Source organism: Rutilus rutilus, assembly GCF_951802725.1.
Source record: "Rutilus rutilus genome assembly, chromosome: 18".
Lineage (NCBI taxonomy): Eukaryota > Metazoa > Chordata > Actinopteri > Cypriniformes > Leuciscidae > Rutilus > Rutilus rutilus.
This window is the reverse complement of record NC_140231.1, coordinates 20820202-20845109: the sequence shown is the minus strand read 5'-3', so window position 1 is coordinate 20845109 and position 24908 is coordinate 20820202. Positions and strand designations below refer to the sequence as shown.

The 24908-nt window shown below is 36.2% G+C and overlaps 3 protein-coding genes across 7 annotated transcripts in view; all 3 read right to left on the bottom strand.

Moving 5' to 3' along the window:
- Window positions 1-12346, bottom strand: part of ank1b (ankyrin 1, erythrocytic b) — a 65813-nt gene extending 53467 nt beyond the window's left edge. For all 3 annotated transcript variants that reach the window (XM_084387357.1, XM_084387358.1, XM_084387359.1), the window contains exons 1-2: window positions 11746-12346; window positions 10962-11518 (exon numbers count right to left, since the gene is read on the bottom strand). In XM_084387357.1, the coding sequence (XP_084243483.1) occupies window positions 10962-11087 (126 nt within the window). In that variant the 5' untranslated portion in view covers window positions 11088-11518; window positions 11746-12346. The remainder of the gene's footprint in view (window positions 1-10961; window positions 11519-11745) is intronic.
- Window positions 12347-14259: 1913 nt separating this feature from the next.
- LOC311277603 (uncharacterized protein) lies at window positions 14260-16533 on the bottom strand. Of its 2 annotated transcripts, none has more exons than XM_084387977.1 (6): window positions 16365-16533; window positions 16244-16273; window positions 15671-15925; window positions 15449-15553; window positions 15198-15256; window positions 14260-15053 (listed from the first exon to the last, which is right to left on the bottom strand). In XM_084387977.1, the coding sequence occupies exons 1-6, from the start codon at window positions 16393-16395 to the stop codon at window positions 14937-14939; spliced, it is 597 nt and encodes a 198-aa protein (XP_084244103.1). In that variant the 5' UTR covers window positions 16396-16533; the 3' UTR covers window positions 14260-14936. The 2 variants fall into 2 exon arrangements, with proteins under 2 accessions (XP_084244103.1, XP_084244102.1); XM_084387976.1 differs by having other exon boundaries at window positions 14320-15053; window positions 16244-16288; window positions 16365-16474.
- Window positions 16534-17032: 499 nt separating this feature from the next.
- ftsj1 (FtsJ RNA 2'-O-methyltransferase 1) lies at window positions 17033-23155 on the bottom strand. Of its 2 annotated transcripts, none has more exons than XM_084386735.1 (11): window positions 23006-23155; window positions 22553-22693; window positions 22336-22405; window positions 22102-22201; window positions 20855-20933; window positions 19439-19491; window positions 18578-18631; window positions 18377-18479; window positions 18196-18279; window positions 17968-18071; window positions 17033-17868 (listed from the first exon to the last, which is right to left on the bottom strand). In XM_084386735.1, exons 2-11 carry the CDS (start codon window positions 22671-22673, stop codon window positions 17665-17667), a joined length of 972 nt encoding a protein of 323 aa, XP_084242861.1. In that variant the 5' UTR covers window positions 22674-22693; window positions 23006-23155; the 3' UTR covers window positions 17033-17664. The 2 variants fall into 2 exon arrangements, with proteins under 2 accessions (XP_084242861.1, XP_084242862.1); XM_084386736.1 differs by lacking the exon at window positions 23006-23155 and adding an exon at window positions 22840-22857.
- Window positions 23156-24908: the final 1753 nt, after the last annotated feature.

Sequence of the window (24908 nt, the reverse complement as noted above, 5' to 3'; positions counted from 1 at the left end):
CTGCAAGTTTCTTTAAAGTAAGAAATAATTGACGGATCATTGGATTTTCACAACAACAACATTCAAGCTTTGATTTGAAGCTAAAAGCATCTGAAAATGTGAGAAAGAGATTATCTAGGTCTACATCTTTTATAGTGTAAGTTGTAAAAAACTCAGTATCAAACTCCCACTCTCATGAATCATTGTGAAAGACATGATTGAATAAAATATTATGGTACAATATAAAATTATTGACTTGTAAATGTAATATATTATATATTAGAATTTTTTCAAAAATAAAAAAGTTAACCAATGCTGCATTTATTTGATCATCAATACAGTAAAAACCGTAAAAGTTGTATAATATTATTATTATAATTTAAAATAACTGTATTCGATATATACAGTAGTTACATATATATAATTACTGACGTTTGCATTTTTCCCAATGCTCACAAAGTGGGAGTTTGCTGCTGAGTTCTTGGTGCAGTTCTTGTTTTCATGTTAATCTAATAATTATGGTAGTTTCCCAATAGGAATTCTGAAATTAAACTTTTAACATACGTTTAAAAAAATTTAAGAAAGAAGATGAAACTAGTGCCTTTTATAGAAGCATATATCATTTTGCTTAAAAACCTCAGAGCTCATGTTAGGTATGTCTGCAAGAGTTATGGTTAAAAATCCATTATGAAGAAAACAAATGGGATTTTTACTTTCAGAACCCGCTGGCTACACTCTTATGTAGTTACGCTATATTTTAAATCACAACTTCCCTCTTACAATCTCATTCTCTATCTATGCGTTTCTCTCTATTTCTGTCTTTCTCCCATAAAAAATAAAAAACATGAGACATGAAATTGTCTCTCAATGCTTTGCTAAGATCTCTCTCTTTTAGTGTTTTTGGTTGCTAATCTTCAGCATGGGGTGCTGGTATTTCAACACTGATTAGATTAATAGGCAAGACTTACATGGTCAACCAACTTCACCAGTGTGACTAGCACTGTCATTCATGTTTTGCAAGTGGACATCACAGTTATATTAAACCATCACTAACATACTTTTCATACTTGTCGAAACTGGTCTTATCAGCAGCGACGATAAGCGCATTACTGCACTAACCATTTTTACATTTCAAATGGCAAACTCCTTGTTGGACCTGGAACAACAACAATGATCAACCAATCAGATTTTAGAATTAGGACTAAACAAGATTCTTGTCAACCTATCTTTTTTTTTTTTTTTTTTGAGGATGAGGATTATAGTGAGATTTACCTGACAAGAATGTCCATAAATGTTTCATCTTATAAATATTTAGGATTTTTAATTGATGATCATCTTTCTTTTAAGCTTCATATACAGAATCGAGTAAAAAAGTTGAAATTGAAGCTTGAAGGTTTTTTTTTTAGGCCAGTCGATACCACATTTATCTCTATTATTCATTATGGTGATCTGTTGTATATGAATGCCCCATCAAAGTGTCTTCAGATGTTGGATGCTGTGTTTCATGGAGCTTTAAGGTTTATTTCAAATTGTAGACCCCTGACTCATCACTGTACACTTTACTCCACAGTGAATTTGCCCTCTCTGTCAGCTTACTCACCTTTATATTTTTATATAGCCTAAATTGGCATTATAGGCAGGCTCCCATGTTACATATCCGAATTTCTGGGTTTACGGTCCCAGAAAACTATTTCATTGAATTTACCTCAAGCCCGGACAGAGTTGTTCAAAAAGTCTTTCATGTTTGTTGCACCTTCGACTTGGAATGACCTACAGAAAACACTAAAACTACAGTGTCTAATGTCCTTAAATGATTTTAAAGGTTATGTTAAAACTATAGAACATGAGTCCATCCACAAGTGCAAATGTTTTAATTAATGGCACTTTTTATTTAATTGAAATGCACTTGAGTTGTCTTTGCCTCTTTTGTATTTGTTTTGTGATTGTGTGATCAAATTTGTTCTGCTATCTTGGTCAGGTCTCTCTTGAAAAAGAGATTCTATATCTCAATGAGACTAACCCTGGTTAAATAAAGGTTAAATAAATACAATAAAATAAAAATATCTAGAAGCATTTCTTACTTGGTGAAATCATGCTCATCCTACTTTAACACGGCTGATATTGAAGGAATTCACAGTACATTTAATCGCACAGTAAAACACACAAAAAGCGGAGTCAATATCCAACAAAGGCCTCATAACATCACACCACAAACAACGCACGCAGACTCAGATAAGACATCATTACAGGCAGTGAAGGTGAATTAATCATCAGAGCCCAAGACACACATGACGCTGCCCTCCATCTCTCCCACAAGACCTGCTTATTGCTTGTAATCAACTACTACTGTCAGGTTGTGCTCTTGTTATTATATCTGCGGCCTATAAACACACAGGCATATCGGAATCACAACAGCATAACAGCAACAGCACTGGCAATATTACAGATCTTTTCTCTCACTCCCTCCACGCTCCACTGAGGCACTGGACTGGAAAAGCCAAACCATGCTCGTATAAATACTTCATCGCTGATTCAATTTTAAACCGAGGATGGGAAGAAAGGAAAAAAGATTGCTCTTTGAACTTCACTTTCCCTCCATTAGTGATTACCTTCTTCCTCTTTTTTTTTTTACTCTGCATCTCCCTCTCATATGTACACACTCATGCACGAATGCTGCCTTTGTTAATGGAGTTACACAAACACATAAGATATCGACATACACACACACACACACACAAGACATTTCCAGTCTTTGATAATGGAACAGAGAGAGGACGGAGGGAATTTAAGCCATTGTATCTAACCGAGGTCATAAATATCCGGTGGAAATATTATGTTTACACTGACTGAGCTCAGTGACAAGATTGCATACATCATTTGAACATCCACAACACGTAATTTAGCTGAAACTGGGTGTTTTGAGAACGAGAATGTGTCACAATGAAGAGGAAGGTCATTCGGTTTATGACAAGATTTGAGCCGCAAAGAAAGGAAAGGTCAAGTCGTATCTAACATATCAAGACAGGCCTATACAGAGATTAGTATAATTCTGCAAGACATATGACATTAATCTGGGAATATGAAAAAGAAACTGTTAACTTGTGTGGATTAGGACCAGGCCTCAGTGGATGTCACAATCTGAGGATAGCATTATAGGCAATTGCTGTAAATATTACATATCCAAGGCTCAGCTTGTTATTTCTGCACACCAAATTCAAAATAAAACTGTTTAGTATGCATGATATGTCAATGAATAAATCTAGGCCAATGTATAGGACCTTAGTAGTGCATATTATTGAGCTATATACATACTACACTGATATTATTTTACACATACATATTTAGTGTTCATACTACATTAACCAAGTATGGAAACTATGTATTTACAATGGATTTAAGTTTTAGCTGAATACTACACCTATTTAGTATTTAAACTTCACATATTTGCAGTTGACTATGAATGCAAGAAAAGCCTAAATGCTGTGTGACTGTGTATAAATTGCACACTTTAAAAAGGCTCAAGCTGAAGTATGTACTTGCTTCATGTTAAAATACTTTTAACATACTTTAAGTATAGATACACTACCATTCAAAAAATGTAAGGTCGGTAAGATTTTTAGAATGCTTTTGAATTAATTATCTTATCAAGGCTGCATTTACTTGAACCAAAACTACAGTAAAAAAAACAGTGATATTGTGAAATATTATTAGAATTTAAAAGAGCTGTTTTCTATATTAACATTTTTTATGTTTATTAGAAAAGCATTCTAATATAATGTTTTGTGTTAATTATTCAGGGTTCTTTGATCAATAGACCATTCAAAAGAAAAACATTTATTTGAAAAATAATATATTTTACAAAAAAGAAACTGACTGACCCTATACTTGTACTCCAATGGTAGTGTAACTGTAGATTTGCTTGTATGAAAGAAAAGTGGTATAAATCTGTTGTATAAGTCAATGTACAAAGTCATGCACTGTATATGAACTTAGAATGCATACTACTTTTAAGTTAACATGGATACTACAAGTTTTAAAAGGATTTAGTTGAATACTACGATTACGTAGTCATACTACATAGCTTATGTTTGATAATTAATACAAGAAAAGCCTAAATGATTGGCGGTTGTGTATAAACGCTTTGAAAATGTTAAAGAAGTATTACAGTTGTTACAGATACAGAGTTAATGAAACAATAACAAAATTAGCTTGTGAGCATAGAAATGTCAATTACGCGAATTATTCGGGTAAACTATTAAAGAAAGTTCTGCTTTTACTGAAATTAATTTTCATTCATTACTCCTCATAAAATGATTGCTGGGACAACTGAGGGCAGAGAACATGTGAATTACTCTTAACATTAATCTTTAAATATTGCATCAATATTGAATTGCATCAAAGAATACAAGTTTGCAGCATTTGAATGACAGAATGATCCAATAAGCGATAACATGCATTGCATAAAGTGCAAGAAGGAAATCGCATCTGGGGAGACTCTGAGCATGATAAATAGGTTAGGAGCAGAGTAACGGAGCTGCTTGAGTTGTTTCATCTTCAAGCGCAAGACAGACGAGAATTGCCCCACCCACATCTGTCGATAACACTGCCACAAAGCCGAGATGCTGAGTACGCATGCATGCAAGCAGGCAGCACATGTAGGGAACACATCTCATGCTGTCTTCTTCTCCGTTGTCCCTGCAAGGACATTATTGGTTAGCTATTTCGTCCATAAGGGACAATATGTGAGGAGCATTTTATAGCATTATATAGACCAGCGGCCATTACATATATCCAGAACCTGTGTCAATTTAATCAGGGTTGTGTAATCATAGCTTATGGGCTCCTAGCCTTTAATGTGTGAGACAAAGCACTTTGAGTCTAATGGATGCTGCTCTGACATGTGCAAGGAATGTCAATATTTCTGCGCATTATGACTGGAACTGGGACCAGCAAGCTCAGGGACATATCCCTCAAGAATTAAGAGCATGCATGCAATAGAAAAAAAAAGCAAGGAAGAAGTTTGAACTAAAGGAGATTTCATGCAGTGAAGTGAATATAAAATCACTGAGGAAATATAATTGGTTCTTGTGTTTAACAGTTGAAATGGTGGCCATGTAATTCATATTAGTTTGTCATGTGCCTACTACTTGAAAAAATGTCAAACACAGATATATAGAAACAATCCTTCTGAACTGTCAAAGGTTTAAAAAAGAAAACTTACTCATGCATCTCATCAAACTGAATCTGCAATGTCTATGTAAGAGACAGTGGTTCGAAAAAAGGAAACAAGCTGCCCCTTGTACTATACTGTGAGTGTCAGCATGATGTAGTATCAAATAGAGGTCGAACGATACATCGAACGCCAATAAATATGTTCATGCAACCGAGAGAAACTTATAAACAAATCAGGAACACAGTTGTAAAAATACAATTTATCCTCACTGTAATACATATTTTGTTATTTTGACTAGGTAATCATAATGTTCTCTAAAAGAGAGCAAGAAAAGCTATATATACACATACAATTCAACGCTATCGGTCCTAGTCAGGCTCAGTTCTACGGGGGTGCTAAACACCCTCAAATGACAGCAAGAGCACCCTCAGTTGATACTATAATAATATCATATTGGCAAAACAGACTTGTCAAAAGTGCGTATTTGTGTTTGCGCTCTGAAGAGCCTCAAAGGTTTCTATTTACAATGTGTTTTTTGCAGCGTTGAGCAATGTAGCCAATCACAGACATGTCTGTTGATCTTTGGAACGCAATGGCCAATCAGAAATGTTTAAGGTTACCCAGAATCCACTAACCACTAACTAACTAGAGTTTTTGTTCAGTGCTGATTCTGAGTTCTGCACGCTCGCGAATCCTCTCATTATAACAAATGAAGTGTAGACACGATGTAAATAAATAACAGATTTATTGTGCAGTATTCATCGATTGTAATGGAATTTCAACTTTGTGAGATCGCAATTTAACTTGTTGTTCCAATTAATTGTAAAAGTAATGGCTTGAAAATAATCTTGTGAATCTCTCACTGTGAATGCCTGGCTATTCCTGTTATGGTGGTGCCTCTGTTATATACTTTCTATTGCATAACAGGACCTGTTAAATGTTCAAGTTCAAATTGTGTTGTGTTATTTGATACATTTTGGATGTATCTATTTTTATTTGTTCTTTGGAGTGTTACTTTTGTTTCAGTTTGGATATCTTTTATTAACTTTAATTATTCATTTAGTTCATATATTTTATTTAAAAGTACAATGCATTTTTATGGTTCAGTCAATACTATTTATTTTTGTAATAAAGTTCAGCACTACTTTCTTTGAGTGTTATGTTTTGATTCAGTATCAGTTTTTAAAAACTATTGGTTAATTTAAAGGAAGTGGATGGCCCAAAGAATACCGAGAGGTACCCCCTCCCTCATAAATAATTGTATATCTTGCTTTATACTTACGAATGTAGTAAAAGGAGACATTTTATAAACATATTATGCCAATCTTTAACAACCAGAAATGTTCAAATATCAAAGGCGAAACATGTTCCTTCATCTAATTATACAAAGCAGTGTAAGATTAACATAAAAACCATTGCTGTATCACAACACTTCTCACTATTATATCCCTGTCCATCTAAGCATACAAAGAATGAAAAATGGCATTTTCTTTCGCTTGAGTCAAATTTTTATTGTTAAATACTACACTTAGCCTACTTCCACAAAACCTGCAAAGCCAAGAAATTAACTGCAGTTCCTACAAGAATTAATGTACAGTACATGCAATCAAAAACTATATGCAAATGATGCTGACAAAATCTGAGATTTTAGATCATCAATCATTTTATCAAACTTTGTGCATTTACATTCATGGGAGACACTGGTATTGTAAGTTTGAGACAAAAACCTAGTCTCAAAGTTCATTATTCAACGAGCAAAAATGAATAAATACAATCTAGCAGTCCTAATTATCGAACAGTTTTGCACTTTAGATGGAAAAAATTAGAAATACAGCCATTTTAAGGCTTTAGCTTTAATATTTAATTTTTTAGAAGATCTATTTCAAAGCAATTATGCCTGCAGCCAAAAAAAAAAAAAAAAAAGAAAAGAATTGAGAAGCTTCAAGGACAAATAACTATTTGAGTGCCTTGAATGTACCAAATCAATTGAGAATACCAATGAAAAAATGTTCTATAGAGCATCATAGGTCTTTTTGAATACTGAATTTCCAGTGTATTATAACTTTTAAAGTGTTGTGAAACACTACATTATGTTTTCCTCAATGTTAACAGTGCACATTACTGATATCTTGATGAAAGAGAATGATAAAAAAAATTATATTTCTGGGTTTGAAATCATGGAACAGAGACATATTTGGAATATGGTAATAGAAATCATTCTGATATTTTTGTGTAAAATTTTCCTAACATTAACATTCTAACACAGCTAAAGCGAAAATGTAGCAAAGACAAAGAAATTTGACTTTTGAAGTCCAAATCAATTGGATTTCTCGGTCCTGACTTCTAAAAAAGAACCGTCCGGTAATATTCGATTACACACAGGTATATCGGTCTTAGTCATGATATTAATTTTTTTTTGTCTAGGTAGGCATCCAGAGACATTTAAGTCTTTATCAGCAATAGAGATATTAAAGATAAGCAGTGCGGCTTTAATGGTAAATGTGGTCATATCATATTTCATCCACAGAAGGTACTTAATTATAATGCACTTGGGCTAACCCTGATCTCTGACATTATGCTGCTATATTTCACCTCTCTCTCCCAGTCTGCTGCCTCTAGTGGTGTAAACATGACATTACAAAAGCATCTCCCCATATATCACAACTGAACCTTCCAGAATCCTGGGCAACGCATCCCTTCAAGTTGGCAGGATCACGGACAGATTGGTAGGGACTCAGGCACGGAATAAATATAGCCTGTGACTGAAGGTACTCACTGATACGTGTGACTTCACCTTCTCCTGCCTTTTCCTATTAGGTAACAAGACAAAATGCATGCTCTCTGTTGTATGGGAATCTGGGCCAGGCCGTGTGTAAGACATATGAATGTGATGCATAAGATCTTATACACAAAGCAAGATCAGCTAAGAGACATAAATGCTCTGCTATGTTGTTAACAGCAGCTCTCTACTTCAGATACCATCTTTTATAAGTAAAAAGGATACAAAGGACCAATGCAGCTACTAAATTATGCACTATAGACCATTAAGAATCAAAGAACCAACATAAGGCTTTTGATCCATCTGTTTCTGCCTTTATCAAATGATATGTTAAGAGTAGCATACTACTGTACTACTGTTACTTTTCTGCAGTATGCATACTGTGCTGTACAGAAAACAAAATGTATGCATGGTATGCCAACATGAGTCATGACCTATGCTAAAATGTGTAGTATACAGACACTGAGCTAGATACTATATTGCGCAATGCACTTAACTTGACCTTATAGTACATTTCCAGTGTGATGAATGAACAGCAAGTTAAAATTAAAATGTAACATAAAATCTAAATATAAGGATAAATGGACGCCTCTCGCCAAAATATAGCGTATGTTTAATGTTGCAGTAAGCGCTGATATTCCATTCGAAACACAGCCAGTTTATCTGTGTATTACACTGTGGGCGCTTGACAACATTTTACTCTGGACCTCCACCTCAGGGAGGTGTAAAAATCACAACACAACTGCTGAAATCTCACAAGGCCACGAGCCGTCCAAAACACTTTCAGGAGCATTTCAGTAGCATAATGACACCAAATAGAGCAGGGGTCTGCAATCCTTGTGACACGATTCATGAAGTGCCATTTTTAATAGCAATCACTGCGCCACATTGACTTCTAGAGGGTGAACAAGCAAACCAATCTACATTGTAAATGCATGTTATACATTTTATTGTGAATAAATTCATCTTGTATGTATACGTTTTATTTTTTTCTTCTTCTTCTTCTTACATAATCTCGTAATGTTTAATCAAAATCTCTTAACTCAAACTTCCAGTGAAAACGACAAACTTCTCTGTGGTGATAAATGCTGCAACCATTTAGTTCACTTAAAGGCACAGTTCACCCAAAAATTCTGTCATCATTTACTCACCTTAAACCTGTATGAGTTTCTTTCTTCTGCTGAACACAAAAGAAGATATTTTGAAGAATGTCAGTAACCAAACAGTTCATGGTCCCTACTGACATAACAATGGAAGTCAATGGGGTCCAGCAACTGTTTGGTTACCCATATTCTTCAAAATATTATTTTGTGTTCAGCAGAAGGAATAAATTCATACATCTTGAGGGTGAGTAAATGATGATAGAATTTTCATTTTTGGGTGAACTGTCCCTTTAAACCCCACCCTTCCACAATCAACAGCAAGCTAACATAAATCTTTAAAATCTAAAATCTAATCAACAACCGATTCCAGGACCCAAAGTCCCTGCCCAGTATTTTTATTTTTAAATAATCCATTACACTCGGAAGAAAAGATCGGTCGCTACTTCAGCTAAATCGCAAAATTGTTAGACGATATCGCAATTTGAATAGCAAGACAGAGTATAATTCTATTCTTAAAGCTTGACTCACATCTTGTAATGTTTTATTTAGTTCCTCTATTATTTTAATAATAGAATTCTGAACATTTCTAAAATAAACAGCTAAAATTCTAATCATATAATATTCCTCTCTCTGTTTTTACATGTGTGCCAATTGTTTACCCTTCTGCGTGCCAATAGTTGCACACATATGCATTGGTTTATGCCAGCAAGCTGCACAATTTTCAGTCAAGCTCATACAAATCAAGCTTTAGCTTTACTGTAAAGTCACACGACAAACAAATATTAACATCTGCATTTTGAGTTTTTGATTTAAATCACCCCTACAAAACACAATTATGTCTAAATACATGATAATGAAAGAAGTTCAAGACTTGCATAAGAATAAAATACTCAAGAGTGAGTTCTAAACTGCTTATTAAACACAACGCTATTTCAATCAAATCAAAAAAGCAACAGTATCATCAAACACGTCCCGACTTTAATTTCCCAGACCCCTTGTAATCTCAAGAGGTCACTGACAGCCTTGACAAATGCTTCATCAGACGTCCCACTGAAGATTAAACAGCCAACCCTCAAGGACAGCCCTCAGAATGATCTTTAGACTCCTGTATCTCCCCCCCCCCCCCGCTCGCAGTGTCACGGCTTGCGCCTCAGCATCTCGGTTCTGTTAATTGGCGCTACGCTGACATTCTACCACCGCCGGCCACATATCTCTGCCCGATCGCGTAGTTACGCGAGCACGCTGATAAATGCTAAGCTGACAGGTTTTATGAGCCTTGGTGAGCAGACGGGAGTGGAGTCATCACCCCCGGTCTCTGCTGATCTTCGGTCACGTGTACCCCTGCTCTCGTGTAAACCCAAAATCTGCATGCATGCGACCATACATCATCGCATGCACATTTGTGGAAGGTAAGGTAAGTAAGTTGGCAGCCAGAGGGCTCAAAGCAGCAGAGCTCCCATAATGCACTTCAGCTCCCTCATAAAAACTGTAATGAGAATGGGCGGCAGAGGCAGGTGCAGACATCACGCTCACGTTCTGCCAAAGTTCACGCTTACGGCATTGATATGTGCATTCACTAGGTGGTGTAATACGCTGATGACAGATGGAGGGAACGCGGTAAACAATGGAGCGGCATCTGAATAAATAAAGCAATCAGGTCTGCTTTGATGCAGCATCATTTCAAAAACGACATTCTAAATCGATCAAACAGGATGTTCCCTGAGGACCGAGGGGCTACTTAACCAATCATCTCAGTCATGACCCCCCCCCCTCGTCCACCCCACCAGACGAGCATCTTCCTTAAACATAATCTGTGAACGACCAGTTCTAGCTGACTGGTTAACACAATGAGTCAGTGATATGTGTGAAGGTGTGAGCGTATTCCCTTCACTAGGGAAAAGGAGCAAGCAGGATGGGTGTTTTTTACCTTGCGTCTGCGGTCTCTCGATCGGTTCCTCTTCTTGTTCTTCTCCTCCTCCTTCTCTCGCAGCTCTTGGGCTGCGAGCTCCTGTAGGTCCTTGTTCTTGCGGAGCTGCTTAGCGGCTTGCGCCATGGTGCCGCTGCAACAAGCGGTGCTACGCCTGTGAAGGAGGCTGTCCCTGCGGCGGCCAGTGCGGGAGAGGCGGTGGCGCTGTGCGCGCCTGCGAGGAGTAAGCGCCCTACACGGCTCTGGGCGGCCAGTTCCCTCAGCAGCACGCCACAAAAGAGATGATGCTGCTGCTTGCCTGACTGCTTGCTCCTCATCCAAGCCAGATCCTTCCCATCCCCCCCTCCCTTCTTCTCTCTCTCTATCTCTCTCTCTCTCTCTCTCGCCACACACCAGTCAGTCACGCAGTCCAAGGCTCAACAGTGTAGGGATACTGCAGCAGCTCGATTTTTCTCCCTCCGTTTCTTTCTCACTCACAGTCTCCCATTTTTCTCAGCCATGATACTGCCAACTGTTTACCGCACGTCTGTTGGTATCGTTGTCTTCTTTGTGCAGATCTGCAGTATGTAGAGGGAAAAAAATCAGTGCACAAGTTCACATATTCATTATTTCTTTCCACACAGACTGAAAGGAGAAACCCATCTCTGTTTGATCATTGACTGTATATTTGCCTCTCGCACCACCTACTACAGCATTAAGTTAGATGCATTTTCTGGTTCTAGTCGAAGGCAGGTTCCCCTCTGATTGCTAAGAATGAAAATGGTTTTGAGCTATAACAGCTTACCTTATAAAAACTGCATGTACGGTCTCTCTCTCTCATCAGACTGTGGTTTTCCATGAGAATGGGATCGTGCATTGTTGTTTATGCAGTAACTCACTCCATTTACATCTGCATAGTATGGGAGAAAGACAATGTGAGGGTGTGTATATGACAAAGAGAGAGAGATAGGCTGAACAGTCACTTGTTTAATGCACTGAGGTACATACCAGTCGCTTTATGTCAGGGAATACCTTATGGAATAATCTGGATGCCTCCTAGAGCTCACATGTTGTTCTTCTCTTGTATATTGTAATTCATACAAAACTGACAAATGATATGTTACTAACATGATTACTAGTGAACAAGTGGTATACAGTGTGCTATTTATTTCTGTTTATGTTACAATACTGCAAAATGTGGGATTGCGGTATAACAGTTATGTAAAAAGGAGCCAGTGCATTACAATTCAGAGCCCATCTGAAGTGAAATGCAGGCGCAAGCGTTCGCCTTTGAGAATGATGGCTGAGTCATGTGACCTCAGACGGATCAGTCATATTTATTTATGCTTGTCATGACACAAGGCTGTACATTATCCTTCATCTGCTTGATTTCCATTCCTCTAATCAATATGATCCACTGACTTCCTTCGGGAAGGGGGACAATTTTGTGATTACAGTGACAGTCTTATGAATTGTTTGCATTACATATATATGGTAAAAAAATACCATATGTGACCCTGGACCACAAAACCAGTCATAAGTCGCACGGGTATAATTGTGGCAATAGCCAACAAAACATTGTATGGGTCAAAATTATAGATTTTTCTTTTATGCCAAAAATCATTAGGATATTAAGTAAATATTATGATCCATGTATAATAATATCCAAATATATCAAAATTTTATTTTTGTGAGTGGATGCAGCAAAATCGCCAACAGAAATGGACAACTTTAAAGGCGATTTTCTGAATATTTAGATTTTTTGCACCCTCAGTATCTCGGCCAAATATTGTCCTAACCTAACAAACAATACATCAAAGCTGAATCTTATTTAATCAGCTTTCAGATGATGTATGAATCTCAGTTTAAAGAAATTTACCCATAAGACTGGTTTTGTGGTCCAGGGTCACATATTATAGGGTGTATATGGTATCACATATTTGGAAATCTGGTAATTAGGTTAATTGTAGATGATTAAGACACTTTTGAGTTGAAATAACACACAAATCAACATATTAATCCTAAATACATAGTATAATAGAATATATATTTTGCCAGTTTTTGGTCTTTATTTAAAAGGAACCAATCAGTGTTGTCCTGGATTTGGAGTGATTAGTGACATGGCATTTACAGCTCAGATAATTGGCTCATAAACAACTACAACCAGAAATGTGTGCATTAGCAAAGTTGGCAGATTTTAAAGCGAAGCTCGCACTGATGAATTGGAAAGCAAACCGATAGCTTTCTTAAGGGGTAATACACCTCATGGGTTTCTGTTTCTATTGTCCACAATATAGAAGTTGTATTTTGACTTATACAGACACCTAATAGTGAGAATGTCATTTCTCACAAAAGCAAAAGTTTTCAGTTCTCAACTACACTAAGTTAAATCTATAATTAGGTTTATTCCACTAAAGCAGGGGTGTCCAATCCTGCTCCTGAGGGCCACTGTCCTGCAGAGTTCAGCTCCAACCCCAACTAAACACACCTGAATCAACTCAAGGTCTTACTAAGCATTCTAGAAACTTCCAGGCAGGTGTGTTGAGGCAAGCTGGAGCTAAACAATGCAGGGCAGTGGCCCTTCAGGAGCGAGTTTGGACACACCTGCATTAAAGCGAGTATAGCTAACATGGCTGCCCCCATGAGGCCAAATGCTGTATGTAAAATAAATATTATTTTCGAGGCCACTGATATGATTAGTATCTTCATACGAGTGATCATGATCATACTATTAATTTCTTTACGTGTAAAACTTAGTAGCTATAAAAAAAATAATACTGCGTGCACCTAATAGGCTAGCCTAATAGGAATTAGTTCAAAGTTTGAAAAGTGCAGCGTGATCTTTGTAGTCTACAAACCGCTCTTTTCTGCACAATCTGGATGCTCATGTTCAGTCTCAAGTCAATGCTCATGTTCAGGCTCAAGTCAATTCACAATTAGACATCTACTGTACTACTACAGAGTCTACGTAAGGATTTAAAATATAAACCTATTCTACGGTCAATTAAGGTGTGATAATGTACAAAGAAACTCGCAATTTTGGCGTTTAAAAATGAATAAGAGGCCTACCGGACAACAAACTTAGCCTATTTTATATAATTTAGTTTTAATAGTAATACTCACAAAACGCATTCACCACTGCAAAGCCTACTGTTTTTTCCACATTTAGTGCTTTGCATTTCGTCAGTGAAGCACCTTGGTTTGCTAACGGCAGATCTCGCCATCTAGTGGACTCTCGGCAACACTGCACGGTTTCAGTTACTACAACTACAGTCAGACAATCGATCGACGAGGACATGATGAGAACATTTCCACACACGCTTGTAACACATTTTAATTGTTTAGGCTTAAATAAACTGATAGAGCATCAACATAATATGTGTGTATGTGCATGCGTGTCTGTTTTTTTTTATTGTTTTTTTTACATTTACATGTGAAATTAAGTGAAATATGGCTGTTTTCCTGAAATGCATATAGCCAATATTTAAATGATATGGCCTGGTTTAACAGACAGGGCTTAGATTAAGCCAGGATTAGGGTTTAGTTCAATAAGGGCATTTAAGTAGCTTTTATAAACGTGCTATTTTTGAGTGGGTGAAAGCAAGTTGCTTTCAGTTAAAAGAGCTCAAACATGCATTTTAGTCTGGGACTAGGTTTAAGCCTTGTCTGTGAAGTAGGCCTACTATATTTTTTGTATCCTATGTTAACCTATCCATTCAATCTAGTTTAAAATGGTAAGAGTTTCAAGTAAACACGTTTCCCTGCTGGAAAGAGTGGAGTTGTAGCAAACATTTCAAGTCCACTGCTATAATTCTTTCACTTGATTTGTATTAAACATTCGGAATGAACATTTTCTTTCATGCAAGTTTATTTAACATCTTACATCTAAAATCATGTTGTGGGAAATTTGGTCAAAACCCAACATGCTGTTTTTTAATGTCCTCTTTGGTGATTTAAATCCACAAAAAAACTTTTTCATCCAGTGTTGCAGGTTATTCAGTGTATGACCACTGTGGCGTAGTCAGTTCCCGATTCATACTTCACTGCAGGAGCAAACTTTTCACCAGCACCTGAATGATTCACTGTGGCGTACAATAGCTCATCCTCTACTATCTGTGAAAGAGATGTTAAGATGACAGATTTTGACAAAAAAAATCTTAAGACATGAAATCATTCAAAGTAAATGTATATTTTTATGACTTCCTGCAGTGTTTTAATGCTTCTTTCAAAAATAATACAATGAAATGAATAACATACCTCTGTTTTCTCTGCCTGCACAACAGTACCAGAATTTGTACTTTGGTTTTGTCTATACCCTAAAGAAAGAAAGAAAAAAAAACTTTACTGAAGACACTGGGCAGTAATAAAATGGTATTTTAATTGGCCCACTGTCTGTTGTTGGCTATATAAAACACCTATGCATCTAAAATATTTGGTGTAAAGTCATTTTTAGATAGCCTACACATAACCAGAAGTAAACATAGAACATGATGTTTGTGATTTCTTACCTTGTTTTTTGGTCATGTAGAGAATACATATGAATATGATGATGAAGATGAGCAAAGAGAGCAGAATCAGTGTCCCCAGAACCAGAAAAACAAAGCGAAAACGAGCTAAAGATGGAAACAAAAGGATTTAACAAAAGGTTAAATTGTTTAAACTGTTCCCTGTGTCCACAAATACTTTTTAAAAGTGTTTTGCAGCATAAAAATGGTTTAAATGCAATTTACATAGCCTCCACACTGTAATGGTGACATTTTGGCTCATTTTGTCTTCGGGTTTGCTTTTACAGTGGACGATGACTGTCGCTTTTCCCTGTAACAGTTCTTCTCCACTGACAGTGAGCTTACAGCAACGCTCAGAGGAATTTTGATGGCCAATGTTTCTTGATTCAGCGTGGAAAAAGCACTGTGGTATAGCCTGGTCCAAGTCACAGCATGCCAGATCAGTCCAGCCACTGATCACTCCAAAGACTACAGAGATATCTGTATAGTGGTTGAATGATAAATATTACAAATATGAAAACATACATACAAGTGACCATATTATTACTTTGGCATGCAGGGAGAATCATATTAAAATTATTTCAGTGCAATACTTCACTATACTATACATTTCAGAGTGTGACCCTGTTATATGTAGTTTCAAAAGGATTAGGGAATGTAGGTTTTCTACAGTCTGTTTCTGTAAAAGATGCAATTTGAATCATCCTTGCATAATAAAATGCATAATTTCAATATGGAAACCATCATTTTAATTAAGTAAAAATGATATAATTAATGAACACAAGATTTGCCACATACCTGCATTTGATAATTTGGCAGTAAGACTCACTGAAAAATAAGCAGCTGATAGTTAAGAGTGAGGCAGCACAGATGTCAATCAGACAAATACTCAGTACATGTACCATTAAAATGTACTTACAGAATATACACAGGTTTAACAGCTGGATCATAATTTCATGTGTTCAAGCTGATTCAGCTCCACCCGTTAAGACTATCAGGTCTTCATATAATATCTAGCATGTCAATGTCATCATTTAAGGAAAACGAATCATGCAGACGAACAGGATGCATGATTGCTAATTTTGCGTACAGCTTCGCTTCCCACCCAAAATGTGAAGGTTCTCTGCATGACTGATTTTCCCCTATAGCCTGTCATCTATGACCATCTAGCAATTCCACTTTTACTTTTTAGTTACATATTTTAACTAAATATGACAATATTAAAGCATAATTTAAAACAGACCTCATCAGGCTCAAGCAGAATGCAGGTAAATAGAAAAATGGTTATGCTATACGGAGACAGTGACAAATACTACAGACATATTACTTCATGGACCATTGAGCAAGTGAATAAAAAGGAAACAGATGGTAGATCTTCTCACTTGAAGGCTTGAGAAGTTATTTATTTATTTTCTACTTTTCAAAAACTTAAAAAAAGTTCCCATTAGTCAATCTGAGACTTTAAAAAGGGCTATTTTAAATGATCTGACACTGCTTTCAGAGCCAAAACAATCTTAAAAATAGAATAAATTGATTTAAACTTAATTTGAAACGCTGTATCTACAAATAAAAACAACAAACTGCATTGTGTTAGATTTAGTTGTGGTTTATTAAAGTGTAGAACTGCAGTTAAAAGTTCAAATTCACTCAAAGTTCAAATTCAATCAGGTAGTTTCTGCGACTCGTACAAAGAATTAAAATTAAAACAATTAAATACATAAAAGGTAAATTACATGATAATAAAAAGTGTAAAAAAAAAAAATGTCTTGCAAAAAAAATCTTGTCACTGGGACAGTATCCTGAATAGGTACCCTTAAGGTACTACTATGGGCCTTTTTTTTTTAAAGTAAATAAATAAAGTACACAGATGTATTGGAGCCCCACACATGACATGCAGGGGGGAAAATATGTATATCGTGGGCACGAATTAACAAATCGTTTCCACAACTTACTAATACTGTATGTCAGCACATTTTACTAATGCGTTGCCTCGTTTTAAGTAAATCGTGCGCATTATATAACACTTCTTTCCCTTGTTTTACTAAATCGTAGCCACGTTGTAATCATTTGTTTTAGTTCAATCAAATGTTCCAGTGACAAGGTTTTTTTGCACATTTTACTGTACATTTTACAGAGTGTTAAAACTCTGAAAAAATAAATGTTGGTCAATAAAACAATAAAAAGATTTAAACAGAAGCTGCACAAATCAATAATGTCCATTAGTCTGAGGTTCCTGATGTGGCCGAGTTCGTGTCCGGACTTGTGCTGAGATGTAAAGCAGACAGGGCATCGTCAAGCGGGCCAGAGGGCGAGTCCTCTTTGGCTAACAGGTTATTTTTGCGGAGCTGACAGGCTTGCTGGTAGGGAGGCCGAATCGGAGGTTGGGTGGGCGGTAAATACTGATACTCTTTACTTGAATCAAGCTGTTTGAGAATAAAGCAAAACATGCATATCAGCAGTCTACTCCTAAGTAGTACAATTCATGGTCATACATTTGTGATTTGAAAGAAGCTGATCAGCACCTGAAGTGGATAAGTTCTGTCTGAATCAAAGGCACTAAGATCTCCACAGGCAAGGAAAGGAACTATTATTCGGTTTGGTCCCTCTAACTGGTTAAAGTCGACATCTGGATGGAAAAAAAATGCATTTAAATTGTGAGGAGGAAGACATGGGAAGAGGAAGAAGATGAAATGAGCACAAATGCCATGTATAGGTGAGCAAAAGATACTGTGAAAGCACTAGCAAGTTACCATAAGAGTGATCCAGTAAAGGGTTGGACATGTTGGGCACATAACCCTCAGGTGGAGAGTAATTCTGACACACCACAAACGCCTCTGAAGGGCGAAAACACAAAACAACACTGGTTCGTGTCTGAAAAGGTATAATATTGCCAAAACAGTTTTACATTCCCTCATGAAATTCTACTCTCACCTATGCTAGAGTTGCGGCTGCTGCGTGGTTTGGCACAGGTTACAGAGCTGAAGAAGATCTTGAGCTGGGAGTACAGAAGGGTCACATCTTTTCCCCTGAAGATCTATGTAGAAACAAGACATTGAAATAAAACATTTTATGGATATCCTAATCTTGCACTGACAACGTAAATATAAATGAATGCATGACAAGACAGCTTACTTTTGCAACAAAGTTGCCACCTGGTTTGAGAACATGTGTGGTGATATTGAGAGCCTGTGAAAACAGAAAACCTTACATGAGGTCCAGCAAGATCAGTCTAGGAGTCACATAGTAAATAAATAAAAAATCAAACATAACTATTAGTTTTTGCACGTTACCAAAATGTCGGTAGTCATTTCCAATACCAGTAAATTTTCACAGATTTCTGTACCAATGTCAGTAGCCTACCATAGCAAAAACTAGAACTATTTAACTATTTTATTTATCTATTCGAAAATAAGATAAAGAGTTAGATGCTATTATTATTAATGCTATTAATAAGTAAATAATACATTAAAATATTAGCTTCAAAATTTTTTTTATTGGCCACTGTGTTCACACACTCAGCAATGCTCAAAACAAATTGTAAATAGAAACTGTTGATGCTCTTACCAGAGTGAAGTACTGACACTTGACTATATAAACACAATTTACTACGTAAAAAGTAATATTAAGAAAATAATGGTAACACTTTACAGTAAGGATACATTTGTTATCATTAGTTAACATGAACAAAACAAATACTTCTAATGCATGTATTCGTCTTAGTTAAATGTTAATTTCAACATTTATTAATAAATGATATATAAATAAAAAAGTTGGATCTGTTAAATATTATTTGATGGACTTGAACTAACATGGACAATGAATAGTTGTATTTATATTAACCAATATTAAAAAAGATTAATAATTACTGTAACAATTTGTATTGCTCATTGTTAGTAATTGTGAGTTAATTAATTAATTCATGTTAACTAATTGTCCTTATCGAAAAGTGTTACCAAAATAATAACAATAAAGGCAAAGTATAGCAATACATACCGCCAACAAGAGCTGTGCCTGAATGTACTCATCTACATCATGAAGTCCAGTAACTATAAAGAAAAACAGATTAAAAACCTTCAATTTAAGACTTAGCTAAATCGAAAATAGTCAAGAACAGCTAGAGAGGGACATCATCCCCCGGTTTCACAGACAAGGCTTAAGCTAATAACAGACTAAAACGCATGTTTGAGCTGTTTTAAATGAAATCAGCTTGCATTGGCATCTGCCTTTTCGTAATTGAACTAAGGCCTAAGCCAGACTTAAAGGCAGGGTAGGCAGGTTTTTTCTAAAAAAACTTTTCCCCAAATTTGTTTAAACTGTCTTTATATACCAATACATAATTAAAATGTAAGTACTCTGAAAAAGAGAGTATAAAAATCGAGTGTCTGTAGTCCTCTCAGGACTGCAATAAACACAGCTAATTATTTCCATTCACTCCACCCCCTCCCTTCTGGGCTCCTTCCAAAGCCACGCCCCCAAAACACATGAACGCGCGCCGCTCAGCTGGAGGACGCGTTTGCCAGCGCCGAGCGGAGAGGAGCGCAGTGCATGTAGTGACATCATGTCAGAATCACATGTAATAAAATACCTAACTTTATCATTATGAATATAAACAACTAACATGGCTGTTAGAACTCACTATCAAGCTAGCATATCGATACTGGTAAAGTTTAAAATATATTGCGTTTGATTCGGTAACGAGCTAGTAACATAAGGCAAAGCTAAAAACAGGTTGCATTGATACACGTTTTCCCATTACCATCAGTTACACTGTGATGAAGGTGAATTTCGTGTAAGATTCATAACATATACGGTCTTTTGCATGTAAGAGCTTCTACGATGAAAGCACTGTTGGCTCTGATTAGGACTACTATACTGACTCTCATCTGACTTCTTGCTTTATCCAAAGACTTTTTGGTCATAGCCTTTTCGAATACTGTCTTCCTTTTTTTGCCTTGTTTGCCTTCGCCGACTGTACTGGGAATTTTGACTGCTCTTTCTCTGCCATAATTGTGATTCTTCCTAGCTTCCGTACCTCTTCCCCTCCTCGAGTCAAACGGGTGCGCGCATGTGGGCAGCTCCTGTAGCGGCAGGGGTGGTAGCCATGGTAGCGAGGGAGAGTGACAGTCGCCCAGCCAATCATTTCATTCGTTCCGAATGGAAATAAGTAGCTGTGTTTATTGCAGCCCTGAGAGGACTACAGACACTCAATTTTTATACTCTCTTTTTCAGAGTACTTACATTTTAATTATGTATTGGTATATAAAGACAGTTTAAACAAATTTGGGAATTTTTTTTTTAGAAAAAAATAATCTAAGCTGATATAATAATCTAATAATCTCTGCCTTTAATCTAAGCCCTGTTTGTGAAACCAGGCCTATATGTTCAATACAATAAAAGTTTATTTCTCACCATCAGGGGCGCCATCACAAACAACCAAGTCTGCAGACTGTCCTTCAAAATGTCGAATAATCTCCTGCGCTGTAGAAATCTATGGCACAATTATATAGAAATCATATAATTGGTATTGTGGAATATCTACTGTCCTTGACTCAAATATTCACAGATTAAAAAGATTTTAAAAATGTAGAGATTAATGCAATAATTACACATTATAGAATAAAATGCTATAATGACTTGCTTAAATAAAGCTAAGGGTAAAAATAATATGGACCCTTTTCACAGACTGTGAAGTTTTTTTTTTATATTTTAAAATTTCCAAAATGTAATGTACATTTATAACACATGCTTTGTTAACTTGCCATTAAATTACAGAAAACTGCTTAAAGAGGACCTATTATGCCCTTTTACAAAGTCTTCTTTATTTTCTTTAAAGAACATCTTATTTTCACATATTTGACATTGTTGCAGCACCTCTCTAGTCTTCCCAGTCTGTCAGTAAAGCTCAGTTTAACTCCTCCTGTCTCTATGAAACCCCTCCTTCCGAAAAGCGCAATGAGCTCTGATTGGTCGGCTCGATCAGTGTGCTGTGATTGGTCAACCATTTCAGCACGTTTTGGCACACCCCTTGCCATAACCCACTACTAATGCAATTCAATGAGGAATATTGTAGTGATGGGAAGTTCGGATCATTTTACTGACTATCTTGTTCGATCTCGTTCATCAAAATGAACGAATCTTTTTTCGAAGTCATTTCGATCATTTAAGGGGCTTTAAATGTTATACTTTTAACAGGCAAATTCCCCGAACACATCCACCTACTCAATCTTGATCATATTCTGAATTAAGAAATCATTATAATGCAGTCAAAAATAATTTACAGGGAACATAAATAATTACTTTACCTTCCGAGTCTTTCGTTCATTTGTCACGTGACAGACGCAATGAACGGATCGTTCATGAACGACTCATCACTAGAATATTGTGACCTGTGCGTTTCCAAGAAGAAAACATTTATTCGTACTCTTTTGGAAAGTCATAGAAACACTGTTGTGGATTTTATCTTTTGCCATTCGTGCAAATGGAACGCAAAAATTTTATTTGTTGTAGCTTCCATTTTACACAATAAAAGTTTACCCAACTATGACAACTTCCGCCTCTGAGAACCCCAGAAATGTGAAAAGGGTCCATTGCTTGCCCATACCAAGACCAGAATGCTGTTATTATTGAATTGAAGTTTAACGGTTCTGCTACTGCACCTTGGTGATGTCTCCTTGAATTTGTGTGACACCTGGCAAAGGAGCCATGGCTTGCAGATCAACTGCCACGATCTTGACCTCTTCACTCTTGTCTTTTCCACTGAACAAGGACAGAAAAGAGTTGAAGTGGCAACTAAATAAACAAAATTTCACTGAATAGTATATCTATGTGTTGTTTACACTTTATCATGAACAATAGATCAAGTGCATTTTGTGCATTTGCATTGAACTGACCGGAGTTTGCGGCTCAGGACTTGACTCCAGCTCCCAGGTGCGGCACACAGGTCCACAGCACGACTTACACCTACAGGCAGGACATACACAGTCATTAGAATATAAAAGCCTAGCTGCTCTGATGTTGTCTATGTAGGCAGTTCACAAGCTTTTAAGACATAGCCTATGACTCGTCATCCACTATCCAGTGCAGGCTGAAGCAAAATGAAGATCTTGCCTTTAAAAAGGTTGAACTCCTCATCCAGTTGCAGGAGTTTGAAGGCACTTCTCGCTCTCCAGCCCTCCTCCTTCGCCAGCCTGTAGTATATATCTCGCTTGTCTTTAGAGGAACGCCCCATTTTACCTTCACTCACTTATTCTGTAGACAAATAATGATACAATTGTACTAAACCATCCAAGTTAAATAATGAATATCTGTCTATAAAAATATTTACTTGCTATCTCACAGTAGAACAGATACTTTGAATACAAATGTGAACACATTATTATTATTTTTCTATTTACCATTTTAATTTAAATAAAAATGACATAACTCATTCTGTTCTTCGTCAACAGCATATTTATAGTTGGTAACGAATATTAACGCTAACGGTTATACGCAAAACCATAATGTCCATGAACAAAATATCATGAAAGTGTAATAAACTGTAATTCCATTAAATGTACCTACATAAGATTACAGCTGAATGAGCGAGATTGATGTTTTTGACGCAACGTGACACTTCTTCTTCTTCTTCTTCTTTTTCTTCTCGCGTTGTTGCAGTAAACAGGAGACAACACCAGCACCAACACCTACTGGAGATGAGGTACTATTACACATGATGGTTATGGTATCATCGTGGTACTTGTAGTTTGTTTTTGGACATTAAACATTTAAACACAAATTACAAGCATTACGATTAGAATTATAACCATATAGTATTTGACAGATGGGTTTTGAACTTTCCATGGTAATCACAATTTCTACCAAAATACCTAGTTGATATAGCCTTCATAACTTGGTCAAAACGCTCACTTATCTGAGAAAATGACAGTTTAATGATACCTTATGAATATTGTGACCAATGGTCAATGGACAAACAAATTAAAAACTGTATAGATAAACAACTTTCTTTTAAAATTATTTTATTTTACAAAATACTGCAGTACTCACATGTTTCCGAGTAAACATCAACATTTAATTGCGAATTCTAAACATTATACAATTATGCATATAATAATAAAATAACAATAAAAAATAGAAAAACAACTACAAAAACAAATAGGCCTAAAAATCTGAATAAATCAGGTACAGTATACAAATAAATACTTTTTATCTCACAATCTTTTAAAGCCTTTTTTATTGAAAGAGTTTCTAATCTGTCTAATCTGTCTAAGAGCCTAATTTAGTCAACAAAACCATTAAGCTAATTTTTACGTAAAAAATATACAACGTAAACTTACAGTTAGCCTATGAATGTAAAATTTTGTCAATTAAAATAAATAAATTCAATAAATAAATAAATAAAAGCACGTTTCATATTATTTAGAATAATTAGTGAAACCAAAAATACAGCGATTGAGAGAGGTATTGAATTTTTGTATTTCACACCAAAATATAACTGAATAAGTGCAATGCCAAAATAAATGGAATATTCTACTAATTATTATAGTTTATATTAATACTTTTAAAAATAAACTTTCTGTAAAGATTTGCTGCATAAAATATGAGTTTAATATTCAACATTACATTGTATGATATGCGGTAATAACCAGACTTCTTCCACTTTTCCACTTAATAAAGAGTTCAAATAAGATATAACGTGCTTTAGTAACAATTTCTCTTTGAGAAAAACATACTTTACAAGCAAAAGATTCAAAAACATCAAATCGGATTCACATCACTGCCAATCTGCACAGACAGCTAGTGGTGCTGCAGAGTATGGTCTAGTAGTCTAATGGTCTACTAGACTGTAAAAAAAAAATAGGTGCAGACACAACCATAGATATGTAAACGTAGAATTCCCATTCTAGTCGACAACTCCAGACACGTCGGCGCACCCGCCATCTTGGAAAGGTCTGCGTGCCGTCGTCACTCGCAGTGAATAGAATAGAAGAATAGAATAGAATCGGGCATTTATATAGCGCTTTCATATGTACTACTGTACACCCAAAGCGCTTTACAATCATATCAGGGGATCTCTCCTCAACCACCACCAGTGTGCAGCATCCACTTGGTGAAACGCAGCTCCTGGTTGTGTAACCGCCGAGATTTAAATTCACGAAGAAATTTGATAACCTTCTCACAGGCGAGATTGAGAATAGCATTTCACAGTTAAGATTAAGAATGTGTTGTTTTGTGATTTGTATATGTATTAACTCAATATTACGCAGGTTTTTATACTAGGATAACTGTGTCGGCTGATGCCTTTGTCTTGTTGTAATGTGTCAGTTTAGCAAAATCATCTGCTGAAGTCTATTGCAGAAACAGATATTCATTCATGCGTCCAACTACTGTTGCAAACGCTCAGTCAACTCGCACTCGAGTGTTCACGGACTTTCACCGTCCCAAGCCGCTAATGAGGCATCTATGT

Excerpts from the sequence above, each read along its gene's own strand:
- ftsj1 (XM_084386735.1), bottom strand. The coding sequence starts at position 22,673 with ATGGGGCGTTCCTCTAAAGACAAGCGAGATATATACTACAGGCTGGCG. Across the intron at positions 22,202-22,335 it reads GTCCTGAGCCGCAAACTCCG|TGGAAAAGACAAGAGTGAAG; the intron begins GTCAGTTCAATG and ends GTCCTTGTTCAG. Across the intron at positions 18,072-18,195 it reads TTTACTGGATCACTCTTATG|ATGTCGACTTTAACCAGTTA; the intron begins GTAACTTGCTAG and ends TTTTCCATCCAG.
- LOC311277603 (XM_084387976.1), bottom strand. The coding sequence starts at position 16,395 with ATGATCCAGCTGTTAAACCTGTGTATATTCT. Across the intron at positions 16,289-16,364 it reads GTTAAACCTGTGTATATTCT|CTGCTTATTTTTCAGTGAGT; the intron begins GTAAGTACATTT and ends CTTAACTATCAG. Across the intron at positions 15,926-16,243 it reads TGCCAAATTATCAAATGCAG|ATATCTCTGTAGTCTTTGGA; the intron begins GTATGTGGCAAA and ends ACCACTATACAG.